Source organism: Gouania willdenowi, chromosome 8 (genome assembly GCF_900634775.1).
Source record: "Gouania willdenowi chromosome 8, fGouWil2.1, whole genome shotgun sequence".
Taxonomy (NCBI): domain Eukaryota; kingdom Metazoa; phylum Chordata; class Actinopteri; order Blenniiformes; family Gobiesocidae; genus Gouania; species Gouania willdenowi.
In genome coordinates this window covers 7,202,497-7,227,508 of record NC_041051.1, presented here as the reverse complement: position 1 = coordinate 7,227,508, position 25,012 = coordinate 7,202,497, and the positions used below count along the sequence as shown (strand labels likewise).

General features: G+C 38.9%; 2 protein-coding genes across 3 annotated transcripts in view; one reads left to right on the top strand and one right to left on the bottom strand.

Moving 5' to 3' along the window:
* Positions 1–2,417, bottom strand: part of tecpr1b (tectonin beta-propeller repeat containing 1b) — a 34,087-nt gene extending 31,670 nt beyond the window's left edge. The window contains exons 1-2 of one of the 2 annotated variants that reach the window (XM_028454543.1): positions 2,317–2,417; positions 2,117–2,220 (exon numbers count right to left, since the gene is read on the bottom strand). The gene's annotated coding sequence lies outside the window, so the exon portion shown is untranslated. The remainder of the gene's footprint in view (positions 1–2,116; positions 2,221–2,316) is intronic. The other variant, XM_028454542.1, reaches the window with a different exon arrangement.
* A 1,341-nt stretch (positions 2,418–3,758) lies between these two features.
* Positions 3,759–21,325, top strand: bri3 (brain protein I3). The gene is made up of 3 exons (XM_028454548.1): positions 3,759–4,308; positions 7,468–7,576; positions 20,229–21,325. Exons 1-3 carry the CDS (start codon positions 4,182–4,184, stop codon positions 20,359–20,361), a joined length of 369 nt encoding a protein of 122 aa, XP_028310349.1. The 5' UTR covers positions 3,759–4,181; the 3' UTR covers positions 20,362–21,325.
* The last annotated feature ends 3,687 nt before the right edge of the window (positions 21,326–25,012 follow it).

The window sequence follows — 25,012 nt, the reverse complement described above, 5'->3', positions numbered from 1 at the left end:
AGATCTTGCGTGGAGCCCCAGATCGTGATTAAAGATTATCAGTGGTCTTGAATGTCTTCCATTTTCTAATAATTGCTCCCACAGTTGATTTCTTCACACCAAGCTCCTTACCTATTGCAGATTCAGTCTTCCCAGTCTGGTGCAGGTCTACAATTTAGTTTCTGGTGTCCTTTGACAGCTCTTTGGTCTTGGCCATAGTGGAGTTTGGAGTGTGACTGTTTGAGGTTGTGGACAGGTGTGTTTTATACTGATAACTAGTTCAAACAGGTGTTATTAATACAGGTAACGAGTGGAGAACAGAGGAGCCTCTTAAAGAAGAAGGTACAGATCTGAGAGCCAGAAATCTTGCTTGTTTGTAGGTGACCAAATACTTATTTTACCGAGGGATTTACCAATGAATTCATTAAAAATCCTACAATGTGATTTTCTGGATTTTTTTTCTTGTTTTGTCTCTCATAGTTGAGGTATACCTATGATGAAAATTACAGCCATCTCATCTTTTTAAGTGGGAGCACGTGCACAATTGGTGGCTGACTAAATACTTTAATACCCCACTGTAAATAACAAATGTGGAATTCAAACCCACGGCAGCAGAAGGAAGAATTCCTGAGTCATGCGCCTTAGAAAAAACACAGGCACATTACGCTTAAGTAGAAAAGGTCCGGAAAACGTACCCATAGTCCCAGGGGCTATTGATACATTTCTGTGTGTGTGTGTGTGTGTGTGTGTGTGTGTGTGTGTGTGTGTAGCTAGTTGACTAAATGAACTGTGCAAATAATAATAGTTAGCACTGTAATAGGAGACTTATTACTTAGGTTTTTGGTTTTTTTACATTTATTTATTGTTATTTTTAGTTTTTTTTGTTAGTATATACGTATATAGTGAAAAATCTTTATTTTTGTTTTATTATTATTATTACTCACCTTAGTTACAGATGCTGCTCACTAAGGACACCTGCTGGTCAATATTTATGGGGTGTTTCTTTTAGGATATTAGACCCACTTTAGTCATTTTAAAAGCCCTTTGTGCAGTCACTTCTGTAGATTCTACGCAGCTTTTCCTGGGTTACCATGACTACCTGTCAACATTGAGCTGTTATGAACCAAGCAGCAGCCATGTTGAAAGTCTCAGGTCAATCTGAGCCACACACACACACACACATACACACAAAATAAGTATTGGAAAACCAGAGGTGTAAAGAGTGCTGATGTATCCTGCTCAAGTAGAAGTACTGTTACTTCATTTAAACTGTACTTAGGTACGAGTACAAATAAGTCATACATAAAATACTCAAGTACAAGTAAAAAGTAGCTCAATGTAAAAGTTACTAGTTACTTTCATCCCCCACGTTTATTTTTGGTAATAAATCTTGCTTCGGTTCCCTTGCATACGGAAATAATATAATAGTCACATATCATAATATTAATGAGAATAATAATTACAAAAAAATATAATTTACTCAGTAAGGGTTGGGTGTAAAAATGTAATGAATTACTTTACTTCTTTTAAAATGTTATAAATTATTGATTTAGAAATATACTAAAAAAAAGTATACGTTCTCATAAAAGCTACTCAATTACAGTAATGAGTAAAAATTTTCGAAATTGATTCACTTTTTCAAATGTATTTATATTATTTTACTTATTACATTTACTTATATATATATTCATAAATCAATCTAGACTTCTTTTTTTTAAAAACAACAATAAATATTTTGAATAATTTGAAAAACCTTTGGTTGTCTTTGAGCTTTTATTTTGAAATCCCAGACCAGAAGTGCTGCTTTTATTTAAACTTGCTTGCTTGACCTTGGTGAATGGCTCTAAATAATCCGCTACAGTAACAGACCGTCAGTGCGCAACAGCCATTCCGCACCTGTCAGGCCTTATATTGATCATTTATTAGTTGCTGCTCGTGCATTTATTGGGTTCTAAATCAAACATGATCACTTTATTCAAATCATGTAGACATTTAGCTGTGATGCATCGAGACCATGATGTTACAGTACATAGTTATAGTGTCAGAGCTGCAATATTATATTAGTGGACTCATATTACAGTGCACAGTGCACACAGTGACAGTAAAACCAGGATCACATCTACAGTAGAACACTCACCTGTATGATGGTATGTGATCCTCGGTTGTCAAGGGGATGTCAACACACGCCTCATAGCATCATCGGATAGTGCAGATATACCTGGATGATCCGATCACACACAGCTGACATGGACTCACATGGAGTTATATTATATATACACATATAATGTGAATATTATATAATCATCCACACTTTGTAGACACAGGTTAGTTACTCACGCATAGCAACGAGCAGCACCTCTGCGGATAAAGCCTAAAGTCATCCATTAGTTTCTCACCCGGGACCGAAGGGACGGTCCTCCTGACAATCCACAAACCGGAAATGGAGGAAGTGGACGCTCTGATTGGCTGAAGCTCTGCTGTGCTCAGGGATGCTGTCCTGCTATTGGTCGAGCCCCTCAGCCTCCAGATAGCAGCTGATGAACCCGAACACTTGAATAATTCAGCACTAGTTTAATTATTGAAGCCAAGTGATGCTGTTACATGTTTGGATATAGTTTATCACTCATATCCATGACATTAGTGTTTATTTAATAACTATGAAATTACGTATAGGCTATCATCATTGTTTTTTTAATTTTATTTTGTAACAGAAGTATTATCAAAGAATTAGTCTATTTTGAACAGTGTATAGAGATTATACTTATGGATGTTTTTAAAGGCATGGTTTTGTTTCTTTTAAACCTTAGACAAAAAATGTGTTTTAAAGCAATAATATAGGGAGCCCAGGCAATTACATACACATTTCTGGAGTTGGGTTTTTATTTTAAACATAGAGGTTTCCTAATTATTTGGATGCCAAGAAGTTTTTAAATGGCAAAAAAAACAAAACAAAAAAAAAGCCAACTTTAAAATGAACAAAAAGGGACCAAGAAAAATATTTTTTAAATATTACAAAATATTTGAGTTATTATTGTAACACACGCGAACATTACAGTAATATTTGTACAGAAACAGGTAATTTCTCCCAATTTCAGTGTCATTAGAAAACGTTCTATCTAAGCAGCATTGCCGTACCCACTTTCCAACATACCAAAAACTTGGAGATGGACTAACAAACCACATGACTCATGAGAGAGGGTAGAGTATACCTTATTAGTATAAAGGAAAATAGCAGCAAAGCAAAAACAGCATTCCCAGGAGAATATATGAATGGAAACTTGGTCAGTGGTTAGTCTATTTTGGTCCAAGGAGAGTTAATATGCTAAACCAGTGAGTAAAAGGTGGCTCAGCCACATGGATTCATCAGAAACCAGTGTATGTAGTGAGTTCACACAGACAAGCTCAGGGTTGGGAAGTCATTCTGCTGAGGATAGGTGAGACTTTGTATCATGTTTTACTGAAGGAAACATTTACTCAAAATAAGAAATATACTTGCTTAAATAAATAATAATAATAATAATAATAATAATAATTATTATTATTATAATTATTATTGTTATTGATTTATATCATTAATACTAATAATTATAACAACTGATAACTAGCAGCTTCATGATTTCTTTGAATGAAGGTGTTACTGTCATATATATCTATAGTATATATTACATAAAATATTATATTTATTATAAATATCTATGGTTACTGTCTGCTGCGTTCAGCCTTTCAGTCTCGTGCTCTGTGGCTTTAAGAAGCCTCCAGGGCGCATGCGCCACAGCAGCACATCATGTGATTCTTCTCTTGTGACAATCGTTGACCAGAGAAAGCGAAAGGCTGACTTCCCCCTGAGTTTATCAGGTGAGGGATGTCTTTACTAACCGGAGGGAGATGGAATTCAGCTAACCATCGGTGGACTATCGTGGACCATTCCTGTCTGTAAACTGGACACTGTGGACAAACATTGTTAAAGTTGGTGCATGCAGAGAGCGGTGAACTTTCCTTTTTAACGCAGTGCATTTTCTTTTCTTTTCTTTTTTGCCAAATGTCGACGCACTGATTTTTTTCTGCTCAACCAAAGCCAACCAGAGCTCGCTGTTATTTTAACGTCTTCCTGTTGATGGACACTTATTATTATTATTATTATTACTACTACTACTATTATTATTAAACGGAAGCTGTTTTGAGGACGTGGGACGTCAGTAGACATGGTGGACTGCAAGCCGCTTCTTCACGACAGACCCCCCGCCTACAACGCTGTCCCAGCGGCCTACGACAACTACGGAGCCATTCCTCCGGTGGCCCCGCCGCCCTACTCCTACCCGGAGGCACCAGGCAAGTGGACCACAGCCCACAAAGTTAGATAAACACACCGGAAACGAGCTCCACTTTATTCACACGAGTCAACAAACGGTTACACGCCGTCTGTAGAGACCAAAGTAGTGAAAGGTTTAACACCGGAACACAAACATATGACTATTGTGTTGTTGAATATTTTTTTTAAAAAACTGTGTGTTTCGTGTTTACTTTCGATTATCGTGTGCCTCAGGTCGGCGCATGCGCAGTCTGCCAGTGGCTTAATGCACCCGCATGAGATTTAAAAACCTTATTATTATTAATAATAATAATAATAATAATAATAATAATAATGATAAAATATTTTATTTAAAGGCGCTTTTCGCGAAGCTAAAATACACTTTACAACAACAGCAAACACAGTGATGAAAACAAAGAAATAACTCAAGGCACAAAACAATAAACAATACCTCATCTGTAAACGTGCTAAACCTGTTCTTCTGAAATAAACACTGCTAAAGCACATTGATTTCAGTACCAATATGTACTGGATATTATTATAAATTATTATTATAATAAACGGATTGATATACACATGGTAATAAATAAAGTATGTGTTACTGTGATGAACACTTATAATAATGAGTATAGATGCAGATAAAAGCTTGTTTAATTTGTTCATACAGAGAAAAATGGTGAATACGTTTTTTCTATTGTAGCTTCAGACATTACAATAAGTCTCAGAGGAACAAGGAAACTTGAATTGGTTAGTATTATTAAATAACCTGCCTTATTTTCTATTTCATTTTTTAAATTGATCTTTAACTAAGCACAAGTATACTTTACAGGAAATAATCAATATAATACTCGATTTTCCTAAGCATTCGATACCAAAGGGTCATGCTCGGACCATGCAATGGAAATGTACCATTATTTGTGCATTGTCCAGTTTAGCTCACTTCTGTTGCAAGTTGTATTTAGAACAAAAAAAACCCAACAGCTTTATTTAGAAAAAAATAATTTAAAGGCATCCAAAAAAGGATACTAAATTTAGTACAAGATTGGACCTTTTTCTTTTATGTGTAATGTGTGGAAAAAGCTTTGATTGTTTTGTGAGAAGCATTTCAGTCTCACATGACTGATGTCAGATATCTAAGCACTTTTCATGGCACGTGTTTTGCTGCTGTTCTTTATTATATACTGTACTTGGTGTTTGCTCTGTAGCTTAAAGCGTTGTAGTGCAGGCGCACAAGTGTTTGGGAAAGTTTGGTATCAAAGTCCACACACCTCCGTAGATGTAAACAGGTGCTGTGAAACTCTGACATGTGTTTCTTTTATGTAGAAAAAAAAAATTAAAATAACCATTCACAACCATTTATAGGGCCCTATAAAATCTGTTTTATTTATTCCCAAACTCCGTTTTTCTACTTAGATTTTTTAAATTCAGTTTTTTTTAGAAATATTTCTCATTTTTTAAAGTCAATAGTTTATTTTTAACTCCTGTGGGGAAACAAAATAAATACTAATAAAATAAAATAAACTCATAATTAAACAAAAATGTACATCAAAAATAAAGTAAGATACATATAAAAGGTAGATATAAGTTGTAGTGACATGGATTATTCTGACTGCTCCTTTTTAATTATTTATATGTCATATAAAAATGTATGAGAACTGCATTAATGTCACCTGATTTCCTTTCAGGGATCAATGATTTACTGAATCTAAGCAGGTTTATTAATGAAGTTTTGATCAACTTAGTTTAAATTAACCTAATTTAAATGATCCTATCTTCTGTAGCTCTGATGAGATGTTGTTAGAATGTAACATTCTAATAACGTTGCTCCAACTGACTTTTATTTTGTAAACCGGAAGTTCCCACTGAAACGGTTGTACTTGAGGTAGCTTGCTGACTGTGAATGTGTACCTACGAGGTACGGACTAAAGGCTGGAATAAAAAGAACTAAAGGACTGAGTTGCTCTTAGTTAGCCAGACACAACAGTTCAAACACTGAGCAGGTGAAGATGATTAAAGTTGATCACGTTCTCACGCAGTGCCGCTGCGCTACACAAAAAAGGGTGGAGCTTTACAGGCACAGCCAAGTTAAACAGGCACTGGCGGCTCTGTATTTAGGAGCCATTGATGATTTGCGTTGTTTTAAAACGTTGTTTGTGGTGGTTTAAGATGAGTTTAATGCAGCCAGGACAGGAGGAGGGAGGGCGGTGCACCTAATAAGCGGTCCCCGGAAACATTTCCCCATTAAAAAACATTCTTTGCCCCATGGCAACGATGTGTTGTGACAATTTTGTCCATTTCCGCTTTTAACTGTTTTCATTGGTTGATTCCGTCCGCGATTCCGTTAACGCAGATTTTTTAGGGCCCTACATTTAGTAACTTATTGTAAAAAGCTGTTTGACTGTAGCACACCTATGTTCGTGCGACCAGATTACATACAAAGTCAATGGATAGATGCGTCCCAGATGCGAAATCTTTCCTGTGCAGCGGTGCGGTCCGATCCGCACGTCTAGAGTATTGGCCTTGCGAGCACGCTCCCCGATTTTTTGTCATATTCCCTTGAGTTGAAAATATTGAACTCCTACGATTGTTTCCCATGACGAAAGCCAATCAGAGTCTTTGTTGACGATGACACGGACACCGGTCTGTTCACCCATTCAACCATGGAGTAGAAGCTGTGTGTGACCACCTGGAACTGTATGACACGCCCTTTATAACCGGGACCAGACGAGGAAGGATTAGGCGTTGAGGAGAATCAGCGAGGAGGTGGTAGTAGCAGGTGAAAGTTCTCTCTGTAGTTTTCATCTTTGAAAGTCAACACTGAGCTAGGATAGCATTAGCCGCTAATCACACTGGCTTTTTTCACTGTTTATGAGAGGAGAAAAAGGAGCGCAGCTCCATGCTTCAGCAGGCAGTGAAACTCACTGAGTTGGATGTGTCGCCGGTGGGCGGGGCTTTGCTTCAAACACGCATATGAAGCGAATGGTGACATTGTGTGATCCTGCGAAACCTGCGGAACGTTTCGTGCGGCAGAAGACGCATTTGGTGTGAACGCAGCATAACACTTTAGAATTAAAACTTCAACTTGTCTTTTTGACTTCAAAGTTGAATTCATACCTCCACACGTGACGTGTCTGAAACTCTCTTTTTGTTCTTTTTTCCTTTTCTCTTTTGGCCTCCAGGATACCCTCCTGCCCACTCCACGCCTGCTGTTTCCCAGCAGCCCTACACTGGCACGTACACCATCATCCAACCTTCTGTAGTGGTGGTGGGAGGCTGTCCTGCATGCAGGTATGTCTGTGGGGAAGATGGTAAAGCCTATTGAGAATCTGTATTATACTTTAATATCCCAGTGACTCAATCACTGCAGACATCCTCATTACATGCATTTCTTTAAAGCTGGGGTACTCAAATTATTTTCTTTAATTAAAAAAAAGATTCTCATTAGCATCATATAGTAAATCGTAAAAGTAATGATTTCTGAAAGAATCGTAAGTCTGCTTGCTGTCTGTGCCTTATAATATATTATTTTAGTTAATAAAACCTCAGAAGACAAAGTCTAAATCACAGGATTTAGAGAAAGGAGGAGTGAGCAGAGCCCACGAAGGAGCCTCCTCATTGGTTGCTGCGATATGTAGTGAAGCGCGTGCACGGTGCAAACTTGTTTTCATGCTTGGACTAATTTTGGACGCGCAAGTGGCTGTTTTCCTATCTAATGTTCCATTTTCCTATATTTTGTTTGCATAGTTTTACGTGGTGACGTGTTTTATAGGTAGTGCACGTTCAGCTCTCGTGTGCAATTTCGTGCACTTCCGTGAGAGGAAGAAACTGGGAGGGATTATAAGAGTGGGGGAAGGGATTTACAGTTCAAATTCAGCCATGCCCCTCTGTCATGGTTCAAGAATCAGGTAGTGCAGCTTTATGACGTAATTTTCCTTTGTTCTCATCAAATACTGCACCAATTACTGACGATTGTTCTCTCAGTCATGAGTCAGCGTCCTGCCAGTCAGATGATTACACTGACGGACATGTGATGCAGGCCAAAGGTTGCTACAGATTGCAGTTCATATTCAGGCCAAATGGTGCACAGGTTTCATGGGTCTATTGAGGGATATTATACTTTAGCTTTTTATTTCTTTGAGAAAATAGCTTGATGTAGCGGCAGTTGTTTCTTATTTTCATGCAGATTCATTTACAAACTTATAAAATATAATGTGGAACCTAGTGCTAGTGCAGATGCAGGCGTAACCATTTATATTACTATATAATATTTATGTGAGACTAGTCCCAAGGGCTGCTGACACCTTTAGTTTTGACCATCAGGGGGAATATTGATGTGTACTCATGTCAGTCTCCAAATAATAGAGAATACAAATGAAATAAAACATCAGAACTTATTCATTTTGTGTCTAAACCCTGTCATCTTGTCCAGTTTTAGCGACACAGCGTGCTCGGAGCATGTTGCAGTTAGCACTGTCCGAATGTCCGCACTAGCTGTTCTTGCTAGCTGCTACATGTTTAGCATTGAAGTGATAATGGGGGCTCGAATGCTCCAGTAATAAGGCATACTTTTTCTTGCTCTATTTGCGCACAACTAAGCTTGTGATTTCCATCCGGCATTTTTATTTTGGCCAAAATTAACGCAAATGAAGCTGAGAAGCTCTGCAGTCTCCCGTCTTGTATTGTAGCCGATGTATCAGTATTATGGGTATACCAGGAATGCTTGAAATGAGGTTTCTCGCTGTTCGGAGTGGAAAAAAAGAGTGATATACTGGCGTTATTTTTTTCTTGCAATGAATTAATCGCAATTAACGTGTTAAAAGTGCAGTCCGCGACTTTCAGATCCCTCTCTCCCCTTCCCCACCCACTGCTCTCTTGCCCTGCCTCCAAACATTCCAAAGTTCCTCCCTCAGAGGAGCTAACAAGCTAACGTTTGTCCGACAGCAACATCATAGTAATATAACATGCTCTGTTAAAAGCATATTACTGCACCACTTCTTTCTCTGTGCACCAACCTAGCAGCAGCAACAACACAGTGTCACTTACAGCAGCTCAAATGGAGGCTGCTGCACACACACAAGCAACACATGCACTACAGATTTCTAGTGTAACAATTACAAATCAAACATAATGTAAATCAAGCAGCAGTAATTACCTTTCAAGCAGAAAAGTCACCAATTCCATCTTCTACTCCTCCAGACCATACACTGTAAAAAAGACGTTCCAGCCCCGGGAAAGGGGCGGGGCCTGTGAGCAACAGCAGTCAGACAGCCCATCAAACACAATCCTCGCTCTAATTGGTTGTTTTTGCTCGGTCGCGGTGCATTCTGGCAATCTGCCAAAAGCTGCAGGAGCAGCAGGGGGGACTCAGGGCTCTATTCTCCCATGTGCGTAAGTCCAAAAAGTAGTTTTTGGCTGTGTACTATTCTCCCCCTGTACTTAAGTCAGTCATCATCCCAGTTACGCACTGTGGTGGAGAAGTCCTGAAATGTGGGTGTTCCCATTAAAATCTGGCTTCACGCGCATTCTCCGGTATGCGTAAAGTCCTTTTCCTCTTACGCACTTCTAACCCCGGAATAAGTGCAGCGTCCTGATTAGGTGAAACATTATATTGCACTAGAAATATGGACTTAGTTACATTTGAAGCCACACAAAGCAGCAGCTGTGATCACTCAGCTGCTGCTGCACGATTAATTAAAACTCTGACAGACGCAGACTTCTGTCCACGTTGGTCACAGTGATTCAACTATTTTCATACTATGTCCAACCGTAAAGTCACAGTTTGGTCCACTACAGAGTGAAACAAGCTGTCATATGCAGATGGACCAGAAACTGTTCCCACATATATTTTAATGAGGCTCAGCTCAGGTAGTTTTAAACTATTTATATTTATATTATGAAGCCAATAGTTCTTTCACTGCAAACATCCCTCTGCATTAAAGAAGACATATCATGCATTTAAATCCTTCCTTTTTACATATAAATCATACAGTTGTGGTCTATATAAAGCGGAACTGCAATGCTTGTATCTGAATTCCTCATTATTATAGCTCCACAGGCCCCTTTTCTACCCCTTTTCTGATGTGCTTCTGAGAGCAACTCGTTTTGGTGCGGTCTCTTTAAATGCAAATGAGACACTTCATACCCCGCCCCCTCTCCAGGTTGCAGAGGTGACACTCGGTTCAACTCCACCCTGTTAAGCCATTTTTGTAGTTTGATAGAAGAGATACGATTATCTAGCGATGCAGAAACTTTTTATTCACAGGTTATTTACAAAATGTCAACAACGGAATACTTGTCCATTCAGCCTTACATGTTTGAGCCAGAGTCTGACCCGGCGGAGCGAGATGAAGATGATGAACCTGCAAAACAGCGTCTTCATATGGATGTTAACAAGTGAGCTAACACAAGCACCGAGTTAACACTAGCGCCAAGCTAACGTCACAAAATGCATTTTAATACAGTCTTTTCAAAGACAAAAACGGCAAAATGAACTGACTAATGAAAACTTTAGACTTAAATTAAATCACGTAGGCCATATCATCAAGGATCTAAAACGAGCACACAGCGCTAACATATGAAGACGGTGCAACTGCTAATGCTAACAAAACAATGACAGGGACGTCTTATCATCACACTTTTTAGCGTTATTTACAGCTTACCGAAGTGCTCTGTTCGTCGTCTCCAAAGATAGAAGGAATTGAACCCTCAATCAGACAAAGTCTTTCTGCAAATCCTTCTTTATACTGGTGGAGGTTGCTGAAGCAGTCATCCTTGAAGTGCTTCACGCACACAAAAATGACCTTACCCACAGATGTGGGTACATTTCTGTGAAAAATAAAACTCAACCAGTCACTTTGAAAAGGTTCTGATGCTGGGAGACGGTGTAATGAAGCGTGTGGGTTACTACATCCAACAACCCAACATTTTGACTAATCCTCTCGTAACTTCGGCATCCTTGAGCTTGGACTACAAAATAAAAGCGAGAAATAAAAATGGCGGTGTTGGGCCTGGAGTCGATGTCCTAATTTGGCAGTTCCGCTGCAAATACTGTGACGTTATTGTTCAAAAAACGTAATAGAGAATAGAAAAATCGAAACAGATTGCAAAATATGACCAAAACAGAATTTAAAGATATCAACGGAGCACCTGAAGAGACTAATTTGAACTTTTCTGTACTTCTAAACAATCTAAATATACAACAAAATGCATTTAAGGGCTAAAAAAGTGGATTTAGCATGATATGTCCCCTTTAAAGCAGGACGCTCTGCGGCCGCGTTATTTCCTCATATCTCCAGCTCATATAACTCTGTCATGCTTTACAGTGATGATGATGATGAAGGTGATGATGATCAAGAAAAGAGATTTTAAACAACTGTGACTCAGTCACACTGCAATAATTTGATCAATGATTTGATCAAATTAACCTGTTACATTGTTTATCAATGAAGGCGTTTCAAATTAAAAGTGAACTTTATAATTTTCACGGTTTTCAATGACATTTACAAGCGTTGGGAAAACTCCATGTTCCGTGATTCCGAGACAGCCCAAAAAAAATGACATCACCTCCTCCTTTCCTTCAGTTCGCCTTTATTCACACCTACGTGCTTTTGTCTACCTTACGCGCAGTGGGCGTGTCAGCAGCCTGGACCGGAGAATACGCATAGGAAAGAAGCGCATAACTGCAGGAGCACAAAAAAGAGCTTAAGTCCAGACGGGAGAATAGAGCCCTAAATGAGCCTGTTTTTTTCCGCACAAACTACTAGTTTGATCTAAAACTGTCCTTACATAGTGACAGCTTTAGCAAATATGACAAAAAGTCACGTTTATAAAAGTTGCAGACTGCACCTTTAAAGTGATGGCCCTAATTAATCCCTGTTGTTTCAGGGCAATTTCAGACTATACAAAATTGAAAAGGGATTGGATTTGCTCAACCTGCTGTACAGGCTTTTAACAAGCAACAATACAAACACGTCTGTCCAACATTCAGATCCAGCTGCATGATAGCAATACGTTTTTATTTTTTTTTTAAATCAAGAGTTTTATTCTTTTCTAACTGAATTTTTTATATATATATATATATATATTAGGGGTGGGACTTTAATGAGTTGAATTGCGATTAATTAATTACAGAAAAATATCGCACTACAAAAAACACAGCACAGTTAGTCGTTCTATTTTTTCACTCCAAACAACACCAAACCTTTCTCATTGCACGATTTCCCGGTATACCCATAATACTGATGCACCGGCTACAATGACAGAACCGGAATGGGAGTCGTCATTGTTGCTGTGTTAAGTTTAGGTTATGATAAAAACACCGGATGAAAAACAAAAGCCCAGTTGTGTACAAATTTAGCAAGAAAGAGTTTGCTGATCACTGGAGCTCTTCTGCCTCCAGCAGAGTTTTTCCACCTCAATGCTAAATATGTAGCAGCTAGCAGGGACAATGGTCCTAGTCCGAGCAGGCAGTGTCTCCAATCCATACTCAAGATGACAGGGTTCAGAGCAAAAATGAATAAGTCCATGAGTGACAAATAAACAAAGTCAATGGATAAATGACTGTAGTGGACAGTCGACCACTCTCAGTGGTAGAGGATGTGGGCGGGGCTAGAAGCGCTGCTACAGATTGCATCATCTGACCCAATTTATCAACTGCTATGTAGAAAGACTATTTTAAACATAATCCATCAGCTTCATCAGTTGCTCTGTTTATTTCATGCTATGTTTTGCACTTTTCAATGTCCACTTCTCTGGATTGTTCTGTATTGTTGTTTATTGTATCAATTCAGTCATTTACCTAAATACATTAAAACTGGAACAACTTGGCTTCTCGTGTCAAATATTGTTATGAGATTTATTTAGATTACTCAAGATTAATTAATTACAAAGTAATTATCTAAGTAATTAAACTCACTATACTGAGCATCATTCCTCAAAGAGGATATGGCTCCTCCCTGACCAAATATAACAGCTGATCAGGTGTTCCTATTGAGCCGAGAGCGCAAAGAAAACTACACGCTTTGTTTTTTGTTTTTTTCTAAACCCATTATTTACTGTGTTTTGACTCTTAACAGCCATGTTCTCTGATCATGCCTGTGTGAGGGATGACAAGTGTTTTTTCCCCAGTCAGATGACACTTGTACAGGACTGACTGCATACAAGGAGGAAACTACACGTTAGTTTGGTTTCCTGAGTCATGCCTAAGAACAAACACAACTTTTCACTAGTGTACAAACTGGAACAAAATGTAGAAATAAATGAAAACCCAAAGACTTTCTGTGGGTTAATCAGGAGTATTTGTATTTAAGAGGGAAAAAAGGAAGAAAGATTTTGTTACATTCTTGTGTACATTTCCTGTTCCTCTGAAACTGCCTTTTAATTTCCTGCTGTGTCACTGCAGTCAGGGATGTTAAACCCTTCCCTGGAATAGTCATGAGACTTTGTTTACTCCACGGTAAAGCTGTGAGCCTTTCAGAACAAACTGAATCACACCTGGAATAAAGTTAGTGTCTGTAAACAACAAATACTTTAACATCTTTGTAAAGATAAAGGATAGAACAGAGCCAAAAAAACCCATGTTGTCATGAGAGGGAAGTAAGTCCGTGTGTTTTCAGGTCACTGTGATCCCACAATGACACAAGAAGCCTGTTGACATGGGCTGCTGACAGTTGGTCAAAGTTGTTACAATCAAGATACATTTCAACTGTGCTTTATATTTATTAACTATTCCTGTGTGTTATTACTAATTAAACTTGGTCACCACAAACTAAGCACCAAGGTAATCAAACGTATGTACCCTGACATGCCCAAAGAGATCATTAACCTGCCCTCGTTTGGCATTTCTACAGTTTATCATCAACAGTCAGGGTCAAAATCCAAAGGAAAGCACACATGTTGAAGTGGACGTAGGATTGGGCTCATAACACGTTTCTGTAACACTTTACTAGAGTTTTATACATAAAGGCTGACATTATGCTGTCATTATTATAACATAACACCTGTCATTAGTAGGGGTGTGACGAGATTTTTTTGTGAGCTATCCAAACTTCTATTTGTGGCCTGTGGGGGCAGTAATGTGCCTTTGCTATGTCAAGCCTGTCAGAACCTAAAGGTGGAGAAGGATAAGAAGAAGAGGAGGAGGAGTCAATTTTAGTTCAAGTTGTAGAAGTAAAAAGTTTATGAACAGTTAAATGAACATGGCTGTGTAGTGCAGCATGTTGTTAATGACATACTTGGTCAGGCTCTGTTTACACTATTTGCACTCTGTATTGACAGAGTACAACTTTTATTTGGTTTTGCACATAATATTGTTTGCACTTGAAAAAAAAGAAAAAAATATTATTATATTTATTATATTTTAACTATACATTTTAGTTTAAATTTGTGGAAGAAGAAGTTTATTAAAAGCTCATGCTTACATCATGCATGTAAAGAGTTATAATAAAACATTTCAAAAGGCATGTGCAACTCTGTTAAATAAGTCTGTTGGTTCAGTCATCGATTTTGTCATTGTAGTTTTCTGAAAATCTCGTCTCGTTCTCGTGAGCTGAGTGTTTCATCACACCCCTAGTCATTAGCATGAATAAGGTGTCATGAAGGCTGTCATCAAGTGTTCAAACAAGTCGAAAGCGTCAAGTTTGCATAGACAATATATGGTGGACGCGCTTCTCGGAGGATTGAAAGGTCCTGCTGCGTGACCCATGCTTCCTGCGCGGTGTGTTTTGAAGCTTTACGCACGGCGGACGCTGCACGTTTTGAAATTTCAAGCTTTTGACGTGTGTCCAGCGCCTCTAACGCGGAAGACGCTAGAGTTGGGATTGTTGAACTTTTGGGGTATATCGCAGCGCGTTGACCAATCAGGAGCTTTCCCCAACCTTGACAAATTCAGAATAATGAAAAAACACTAACTGGAGACGGATGGACAGTCGTTCTTCTGCTGGACTAGAGTTGGTGTCTTGATGGGAGATGCAAGCATCAATGCCGGTCCGCAGGTCATCAAACTGGGCACTCGGGAGACAGAAGTAGCGCTGATAGCGATTCTCGTTCCAGCGCAGCTCAGGTGAATCCAGAAACGGCACCGAGGAGCAAATAAAGCCAAGCCACTCTCTAGATAATGTAGAGCCGATGAACGGGAGTCGGAGGCGGTGTGTTCACCCACACTTCTCTATAGCCCTCTGACATCACAGTGCACACACTGAGTCACACCAAAATACATCTGACAGGAAACACAGCCTTCTCAACACAGTAATGTTCCTCACCACTTCACTGGGTGAATTATGAACATAACTGATGGCCACAATATCATCCATTGTATGAACACCACCAGAAACAGTGAAGCCCCTCCCCTAAATGCGCTTGACTTCTGCGTAAGGATTTCAGCTAGTTGATTTTGTCTTCTTTTTGAGCAATATGTTAAGATTTTATTTATTTAGGCAACTTTTTTTCAGGAAAAAGTTTATTCAGGAAAATGTAAATTTCCTGAAAAAAATTGTTTGAATAAATGCAAACTTAAGATATCATCTTATTTTAGTAGATTTAAAAAAAAAACAAAAACAAAAAAAAGACAGATTTAAACAATTTCCTGTATTTGGGTTAGTCCCGTATGCTAAAGGTGATAGCAACAGAAGAGTTGACTTCAATGGGCCGTTCACAACTTTACAGAGATACATACTTTATTAATCCTACGGGGCATTTCAAGTATTCAGCAGCTACACATACAACAATAAAAACAGGTTAGTAACACATACAATAATAAAATACTAAAACAGTGCAGTATCTGTGTAATAAGAAAGTGTACACAGTGCTTATGTGCAAAAAACAGTTTTTGGTGTGCGTTTTGATCATGATCCTATGTATGATGCAAAATAATAATAATGGCTTGGATTTATATAGCACGTTACAGAAACCATTATTCATTCACACCCAGTCACTCACATCGGTCATGCCGGCGGTGGTAAGCTACAATGTAGCCACAGCTACCTTGGGGCAGACTGACAGAAGCGTGGCTGCCATTTCCTGCACAATTCATACCCCCTCATACGAGGCAATGTGGGTAAAGTGCCTTGCCCAAGGACACAACGACAATGACTTGGATAGAGCGGGATTCGAACCCCCAACCTTTCAGTTACTGGATGACCCTCTCTACCACCGAGCCACGGTCACTAAAATCATTGTGGTTTAAATGATATGTCCTGAAAAAGCAGAGCCCGTACACTAACAGTGTGAATGATGGATTACCAGTTTGTGATGGGACGATTTCACCCCTAAAAACTTTATAGTAGAGATAATAGAGGGTACAATGGGCCTAGGTTTCTAGCTTATTGATGACCAATTCCTAAAATTGTCCATATGTCACACACACTCATCCTGTTAAAGGGATACACACAGCTCAACTGAAAGACTATTGTGTGAAAAATGTATTAGTAGGGTAGGATTGAGAGCGAATTTAGAAGCTGCATGTGCAATAAAAAGTCTGTTCTGTGTTTTCTATCACAGAAAACACATTTATGATCCCTATAGTCAATTAGTGACACAATCATACAAAATATGTCAGATTTATTAGAGATCAGGGTCAGCTGCCCTAATTTATTAACTCTCCATAGAATATAAATAATCATTCATGCTTTTAAATGTAAATAGTTGCTTAAACATTTACAAATGTGCTGTAGTAATTAATCATTCATGTGATGAATCATAGATGAAATTGGCTGAAGGCATAATAAGACTGACAAGGGACAACATTTAGTTATTTTAAGGCTTTTTAAAGTGTTTTGTTAACTTTTATTTAATGTGATATTTTTGCCTAATGCGTGCAGACTGAGGCTAATAGAAACATCATATTTCCTGGTGTCTCTCAAGGATCTCTGTTGTGAAGTTGTTCTCAGCGCACACAGGGGGGCAGACATCACCTGCTCAGTAGCTGATCCTTTTCCACAGAGCGTTTGAATGAGCTTATTTAATTCCAGTTTTCACACGTTCAAAAAGCACATCTTTGTTTTGCTTCACTTCAGATGTGAGGATGACGATTTTCATCTAGGAAAAGTTTTTTCTCTTGTTTGACCTCAGTGGGCGGGGCCTCCAAAACAGGAGGACATAACAAGCTAAGGACGATTGAATTCAGCTGCCGCATTTATCAACACCCGATCATTTGTATGCTGGGATTGGTCAGATACCAATGTTTCATAAATCACACATTGGTTCATGTTGTACAATTAAATGTGAACTCGGCTGAACGATTAATTGCATTTGCGATATTATCACGACATGATTTTCTAATCTCAAAGGCTGCAATTTTTTTTTTTTGTCCTGTCTTGTTCTGTCCTGTTAAGTTCAGAGAGTGTTTAAGAAGTGCAGTCCACATGTTTACTACATCAGCTTCTGTGAGGACAGCTGCATTCCATCAAAGACCAGGGTGAGTTATAACAATGACAAACCCTGGTTCACAGCTAAGCTCAGAGGGCTGAGGGCAGACAAAGGGGTCGCTTTCAGGAGTGGAGACAGAGCCAGGTACAGAGAGTCGAAGTACACGTTTGAAAAGGAGGTGAGAAAAGCCAAACGTTTGTACTCAGAGAAGCTACAATATCAGTTCTCTGCAAATGACTCGGCTTCTGTCTGGAGAGGGCTCAGGCAAATTACAAACTACAAGCCCAGAGCCCCTGCTGCTGCTAACGACCTCTGCCTGGCCAACAGTCTGAATGAGTTCTATTGTAGATTTGACAGACAATGGGACAGACCTGACTCCAACCCCCCTCACACCTCTGACCAGCCTCACTCCAACACCTTCACCCCCCACATCAAAGCTACAGTTTCACCCCAGCTGCCTACAGAGGCTCTCTCCCCTATCTTCCCCCCCTCCTCCCCCCCTCCTACAGAGACACCTTTCTCCATCAAAGAGAGAGATGTGAATAGACTTTTCAGGAGACAAAACCCCCGTAAGGCTTGTGGACCGGACTATGTCTCTCCTTCCACCTTAAAGCACTGTGCTGATCAGCTGTCTCCAGTGTTCACAGACATTTTTAACACCTCACTGGAGACATGCACCGTACCAGCCTGTTTTAAGGCCTCCACCATCGTTCCTGTCCCTAAAAAGCTGAGGATCACAGGACTTAATGACTACAGACCCATCGCTCTGACATCTGTGGTCATGAAGTCCTTTGAACGCCTCATGCTCTCCCACATCAAGGACATCACCGACCCCCACCTGGACCCCCTGCAGTTTGCCTATAGATCCAACAGGTCAGTAGATGATGCTGTAAACCTGGCTCTCCACTTCATCCTCCAGCACCTGGACTCCCCAGGCTCCTACGCCAGGATCCTGTTTGTGGACTTCAGCTCTGCTTTTAATACAATAATCCCAGCTCTCCTTCAGGACAAGCTTTCCCAGCTGAACGTGCCAGACTCCACCTGCAGGTGGATCACAGACTTCCTGTCTGACAGGAAGCAGCACGTGAAGCTGGGAAAAACCATCTCTGCTCCCTGGACCATCAGCACTGGATCTCCTCAGGGCTGTGTTCTTTCTCCTCTGCTCTTCTCCCTGTACACCAACAGCTGCACCTCCTCTCACCAGTCGGTCAAACTCCTGAAGTTTGCAGACGACACGACCATCATCGGTCTCATCGCTGATGGAGACGAGTCCGACTACAGGTGGGAGACAGACCGGCTGGTGTCCTGGTGCAGCCAGAACAACCTGGAGCTCAATGCTTTAAAGACAGTGGAGATGATAGCAGACTTCAGGAAGAACCCAGCCCCCCTCACCCCCCTCACCCTGGGAGACTCTACAGTGAGCTCTGTAGAGTACTTCTGCTTCCTGGGGACCATCATCACTCAGGACCTCAAGTGGGAGCTGAACATCAGCTCCCTTATCAAAAAAGCTCAGCAGAGGATGTACTTTCTGCGGCAGCTGAAGAAGTTCAGTCTGCCAACAAAGATGATGGTGAACTTCTACAGCTCCATCATCCAGTCCATCCTCTGCTCCTCCATCACCATCTGGTACGCTGCAGCTACGGCCAAGGACAAGGCCAGACTGCAGCGTATCATCCACTCTGCAGAGAAGGTCATCGGCTGCAATCTGCCCTCCCTCCAGGACCTGTACGCCTCCAGGATTTTGAGGCGTGCAGGAAAGATTGTGGCCGACCCCTCCCACCCCGGTCATAAACTGTTTCAATCTCTCCCTTCTGGTAGGAGGTTTCGGTCCATCAGGACCAGAACCTCCAGACACAAAAACAGCTTCTTTCCCTCTGCCACCATCCACATGAACACACCCCAAGTCACCCACTGAACCCCCCCCCCCCCACCCGATCACCACCTCCACCAGCTTGATACCTGCTGCACTGTATATATATATTTATATTTATCCTATTTATCCTTTATTCTCTATCTATCCTTTATTTATCCCTCATCCTTTATATTTATCATTATTATTATTATTATTATTGTTGCTGGGTTGTTCTTTGTTGTGTTGTTTTTATTTCTTTTATTTCTTTTTGTTGCTTGTTTTGTGCACCAACCACCAAGTCAAATTCCTTGTACTGTCCTCAAAACTGTACATGGCAAATAAAACATTTCTGATTCTGATTCTGATTCTACATGTTTCATGAATCGTGTAGTTAGTTAGATATGTTGAAGAGGTAAAGCCACAGATTTGTTTGCTTTATTGTTGTAATCTGTGCTTTAATCTTTACATTTCATATTTATTTAAAGTTTAAATAAATCTGAAATTGTTTATTATGAATCAGATTGATTTATTGCTTGTGTTCATTGAAAAATACATGACAAGAGGCCCTTGAAAAAATAATCGCATATTAAATAGCAATCGCAATATTGAGGGAAAAAAAATTGCAATTAGATTATTTTCTAAAATCGTTCAGCCCTAAACTCAGATTTACACCTGTTTTCATGCAAGGTTGATAAATGAGGTCCATTGTGGTTGTTTGTGTTGCAGAGTGGGCGTGTTGGAGGATGACTTCACTTGTCTGGGAATCCTGTGTGCCATCCTCTGCTTCCCTTTAGGGGTCCTCTTCTGCTTCGCACTGCGCCAGAGAAGGTGTCCAAACTGCGGCGCCTCCTTCGGCTAGAGGGACCAAACTACAGCCCCCCCCCCCCCCCACACACACACCTGCCTGCCTGCATCCCCACACACAATCCCTGCATTTTATTTTTGTAATCTTTTCGTAACGTTGCCATTTTCTTCCGTGCACACATTCTAAACTAATTATTTGCTTTTAAAGGCACGTGCAGAAAACTAGTGAGGATATGTTGTATTATTTGTGTGTGAGTACCTTCTCTTTAAGCTGAGTAATAATCACCACTTATCCTGTCTTGATCTGTTTGTTTTATTATTATTATTTGTTCAGGATATTTCCATGTATCTTTGATTCCTAAAGTAACAGGGGGTTGTTTGATTTTTCTGCTGGGGTTCATCTTTGCCTTTTGTATTTGCTGGAATAATTGAGCTTATAGTAAAACTACGCTCAGAGATCATCATAGTAGATCACTGTATGCTAGTGGTCACATTAAAAGACACACCTATAAAAGATTCTTAAAGACTTTTGGATTTAAACAGAGCTGAGCCTCTATTGTCCTTTTTATTGCTGACTTTTATTTGGGGCCATATTTGCACTGACCGCTGATCTGATGAATCTTCTGCTAGGTCAGGCCAAAGCAGACCTCAGGTACCAAAATAAAAACAAATCTGACGCTCGACTAAAGCCACAATCACTTTACAACCTGTGACTCCTACCGCAGACTTGTTCCTTTAGTATAAAAGTTGTATAAACACATGCTCTATGTAGGATGGAAGCGTACTGCCCTGTTCCTCCCAGGCACACAATCAATGCTGAATGTCTAGAGTTCATCTCTGGATTTTGAAATGTCTCCATGTCTTCCATCACACCAGGAAAAGAAGATTTATTATTGGTGTGTGAGCGAGTTACAGATGAATATTGCTTTATAAAATCACAACGCTCACGCTGATTGGATTGAACTTCCTACTTTTTTTATATATGAATTACTGTAATTAAAAATAAATGATGCAAAACATTTTCTGACTTGTCTGATTTATGTCCTTTAATGTAATGAGGTAAGCATCCTCACTATTATCTGTTTTTTTTTTTTTTTTTTTTTTGCACTGTTCCCGAGATTTAGACTTGTAATTTTATAATTTTTAACTTTTAAACTTTGAGGTAATTTTTTTGCGATGACTTTTTAATCCCATTTTTATAGTGGACAGCTGGTTAAGCGAGAGGAGCTGCTCCACTTGTTACTTTCATATCTTTACAAACATGATCAACCATTCAACCTTTAACAGAGCTGCCAAGCGTCACCCTTTGAATGTGACAGTTAGGCAATTTGACCCATTCTCACACCACACTTGACATTTCTCACGCTTATATTTTCCCATTCAATACTATATTTTTTCCATGGTAATGAACTTTGGTCATCGCATCTTGCCGTAGTTCAAGTAACACTGATTGACCGAGATAACCAATCCATGTCTCCTTTGTGCCTAAATCTGACCAACCACGGCAAGCATCACGCAATAATAAACCAATCAGAAGCAATGTAAGGCGGGGCTTGACAAGCAGCCTCTAACTAGTATCTTTCTACCACACGCGCCGAGTCGTTGTCATGCTTGCAGAAATAAAGTAAGTTAGAGGACAGACTCCGTCAAACAGTATGTAACTATTCAATTTTGTTGTGTGTGTGTGTGAGTGAGAGAGAGAGAGTGAGTTACAGACTAGTGTTTATCAGTTTAGACCCCCCTAAAGCAAAATTCTAAATTTCAAGGTCTATCCTTATTTTTGACAGTGAACAAGCAGTACAGTCAACAGCCAGCATTGCACCATATTATGGCCCAGCCACTGTTGGTGACATGGCAGCTCAGGAAGTCCAGATACAACATGTGTTATGAACACTGCTAGTAGCTGAATAGCACTTGTAGGTTATATCAGCATAAATACATAGTAAATAAAACAAATGCCTTGTCTAATATATTGTTCATTTGAACTGTTCCTATTTGATTATTTTTACATGTAATAGTGTCTTTCTATGGACATTGAGTCTTCTGCTAAGACATTCATTCAATTTTTATACATGATTTGTTTTTTAATGACCTTTCTGTTGCAGACAATGAGAGCTGAGGCTACATTGGGCCACAGTGTTTTAAGTGGGAGCCCCTGCCTCTGTCATCAACATCTGTGACAAACACCTACAACAGTGTTTCCCAACCTTTCTTGTCTCATGTACCCCCTGAGGCCTCTCTTCAGATTAGGAGAACCCCTTCGTCACTCCAGTTTAGTAACCTTTCTTGTTTTATTTACATGTTAATAGCTTGAAAATGTCAACCCGTACATTTAACACACACTAAATATCAATTTTGTGCATTACAATTATTGTATAGCAGAGAATATATTTACCTAAATTATTTGTAATGTGCATAACATGTTGGTAACAATTTAGTGGGATATAAAGGCCACAATATTGTTTATTTCATTAATGCAGTTTATTGTCAATGGGTGGAAAAGCTGTTGGATAAGCATGTACAGTGTCTGAAATAGGCTTAAACATGACTCAGCATGTTGGAAATAGAATCATCAATGTTTCCAAGTACCCCCTACAATGTGTTCAAGTATCCCTGGTTGGGAACCACTGACCTACAACATGAGACATGTCCCCAGATAAATGATGGAGAGTTGGTTGAAATGAAATATTGACAAAAAAATGTATTTTGGTAAAATTCTTGTTAGTTTTCATTTCTATTTTCTGGGTGATTAAAACTAGCGTTAGGAGGCCACAGTGCAGGGAGAGCTGCTGACATGGACGTGATGACATCAGTCTGAAGGTAGAAATCAACATTAAAAAAGGCCACAAATCATGTCACTAAAGTCTAACTCTTGTCATTTTCTGAAACTCGACAGCCCTGCTTTAACATGTTCACATAATACAATCAACACATTTCATGTTAATGCTTAGCTAATGCTAGTTTAATGATTAGTATTAGCTAATCATTAACCAGTTTGATATTTAGTTAATGTTATTGTTAGGCAAATGCTAATGTTAGGTTATTTCTAATGTTATTGTTATAGCTAGGTAAATGCTATTGCTATGTTAATGCTATTATTGGGTTAATGTTATTGCTAGGTTAATTATGATGTTAGTTAAATTAATGCTGATGCTAGGTTAATTATAATGTTATTGTTAGATTAATTTTAATGTTATTGTTATAGCTAGGTAAATGCTATTGCTATGTTAATGCTATTATTGGGTTAATGTTATTGCTAGGTTAATTATGATGTTAGTTAAATTAATGCTGATGCTAGGTTAATTATAATGTTATTGTTAGATTAATTTTAATGTTATTGTTATAGCTAGGTAAATGCTATTGCTATGTTAATGCTAATATTGGGTTAATGTTATTGCTAGGTTCATAATGATGTTAGTTAAATTAATGCTGGGTTAATTATAATGTTATTGTTACGTTAATGCTAGGTTAATTATAATGTTGTTAGGTTGATGCAAATGCAAGGTTTATTCTAACGTTATTGTTAAGTTAATTTTAATGTTATTGTTAGGTTAATGCTAATGTTATTGTTATAGCTAAGTGAATGCTATTGCTAGGTTAATGCTAATATTAGGTTAATGTTATTGCTATTGTTAATGCTAGGCCAATGCAAATTTTAGATTAGTGTTAATTCTGTTGTTAGGATAATGTTAATGTTATGTTCGTGCTAATGCTAGACCAATGCTATTATTAGGCCAATTCTAGGTTAATGTTATTATGTTAATGCTAGGTTAATTCTATTGCTAGGTTAGTGCTAATGCTAGGTTAATGTTTTGTTAATGCTATGCTAATATTATGCTAGTTAATGTTAAGCTAATGCAATGAAAATGCAGGCCAGCACCTGCATCCTCACTTGTATTTTCTTCAGGAAATGCAAATATTGTAGTTATATATACATTACCTATATATCTAATTAGGCTCTCAATCTACGTCATACATTTAGTAGTTCCAGAAAGTTCTTTGTCTTCTTTTTGAATAATAGAAATGCAATGCCCGTAGGAAGTATGTCTTGCTATAGACAAGTGGGAGGTTAAGTAGCTTTTTCATTGATTGTTTACATGGGAGCGTTAATTCAACTGTATTTCAGAATAAAAGGTAAATCCTCTTTAAACTGACCAATTCCTCATGCAAATTTAATTCTCAATTAAACACACACGTACACGTACATTTTTGTGTGTGAGGCTAACAGGAAAATACATCAAATAATAATAATAATCCTACAACTTTGTACACAAATTTGAAAGAGATACATATCAAGTGGAGAGACCTGTTGAAGGTGAAGATAATGGAAGTATGTCATTGTAAGCGTTTATTTTAGAGATTTTAAATATACTTCCCTTTGCTTTTCTCCTGGTTCCCATAACTTTCATTTTCATGTATGAGTACTGCTGCTTAAACAATTAAAATATAATCCCCAAACACTTACTCCTTCAGAAAAGCTGATTAAAGCACAATAATAATAATAATGCACCAGTATTTCTCAGCTTTGGCCATTTTACGTGTTGTCGTGTGTTTAAAGAAAGTGAAAAACCCTCAGTTTAGAAATAGTTACATAAACACATTTTGAAAAAAAGATTTTTTGTTTAACAATGCTTATGGTAATACAGATTCCAGCTGTTTCTTATCTAGAATCATGCCTCCATCCTTTATCTGATTTACAGTTTTTG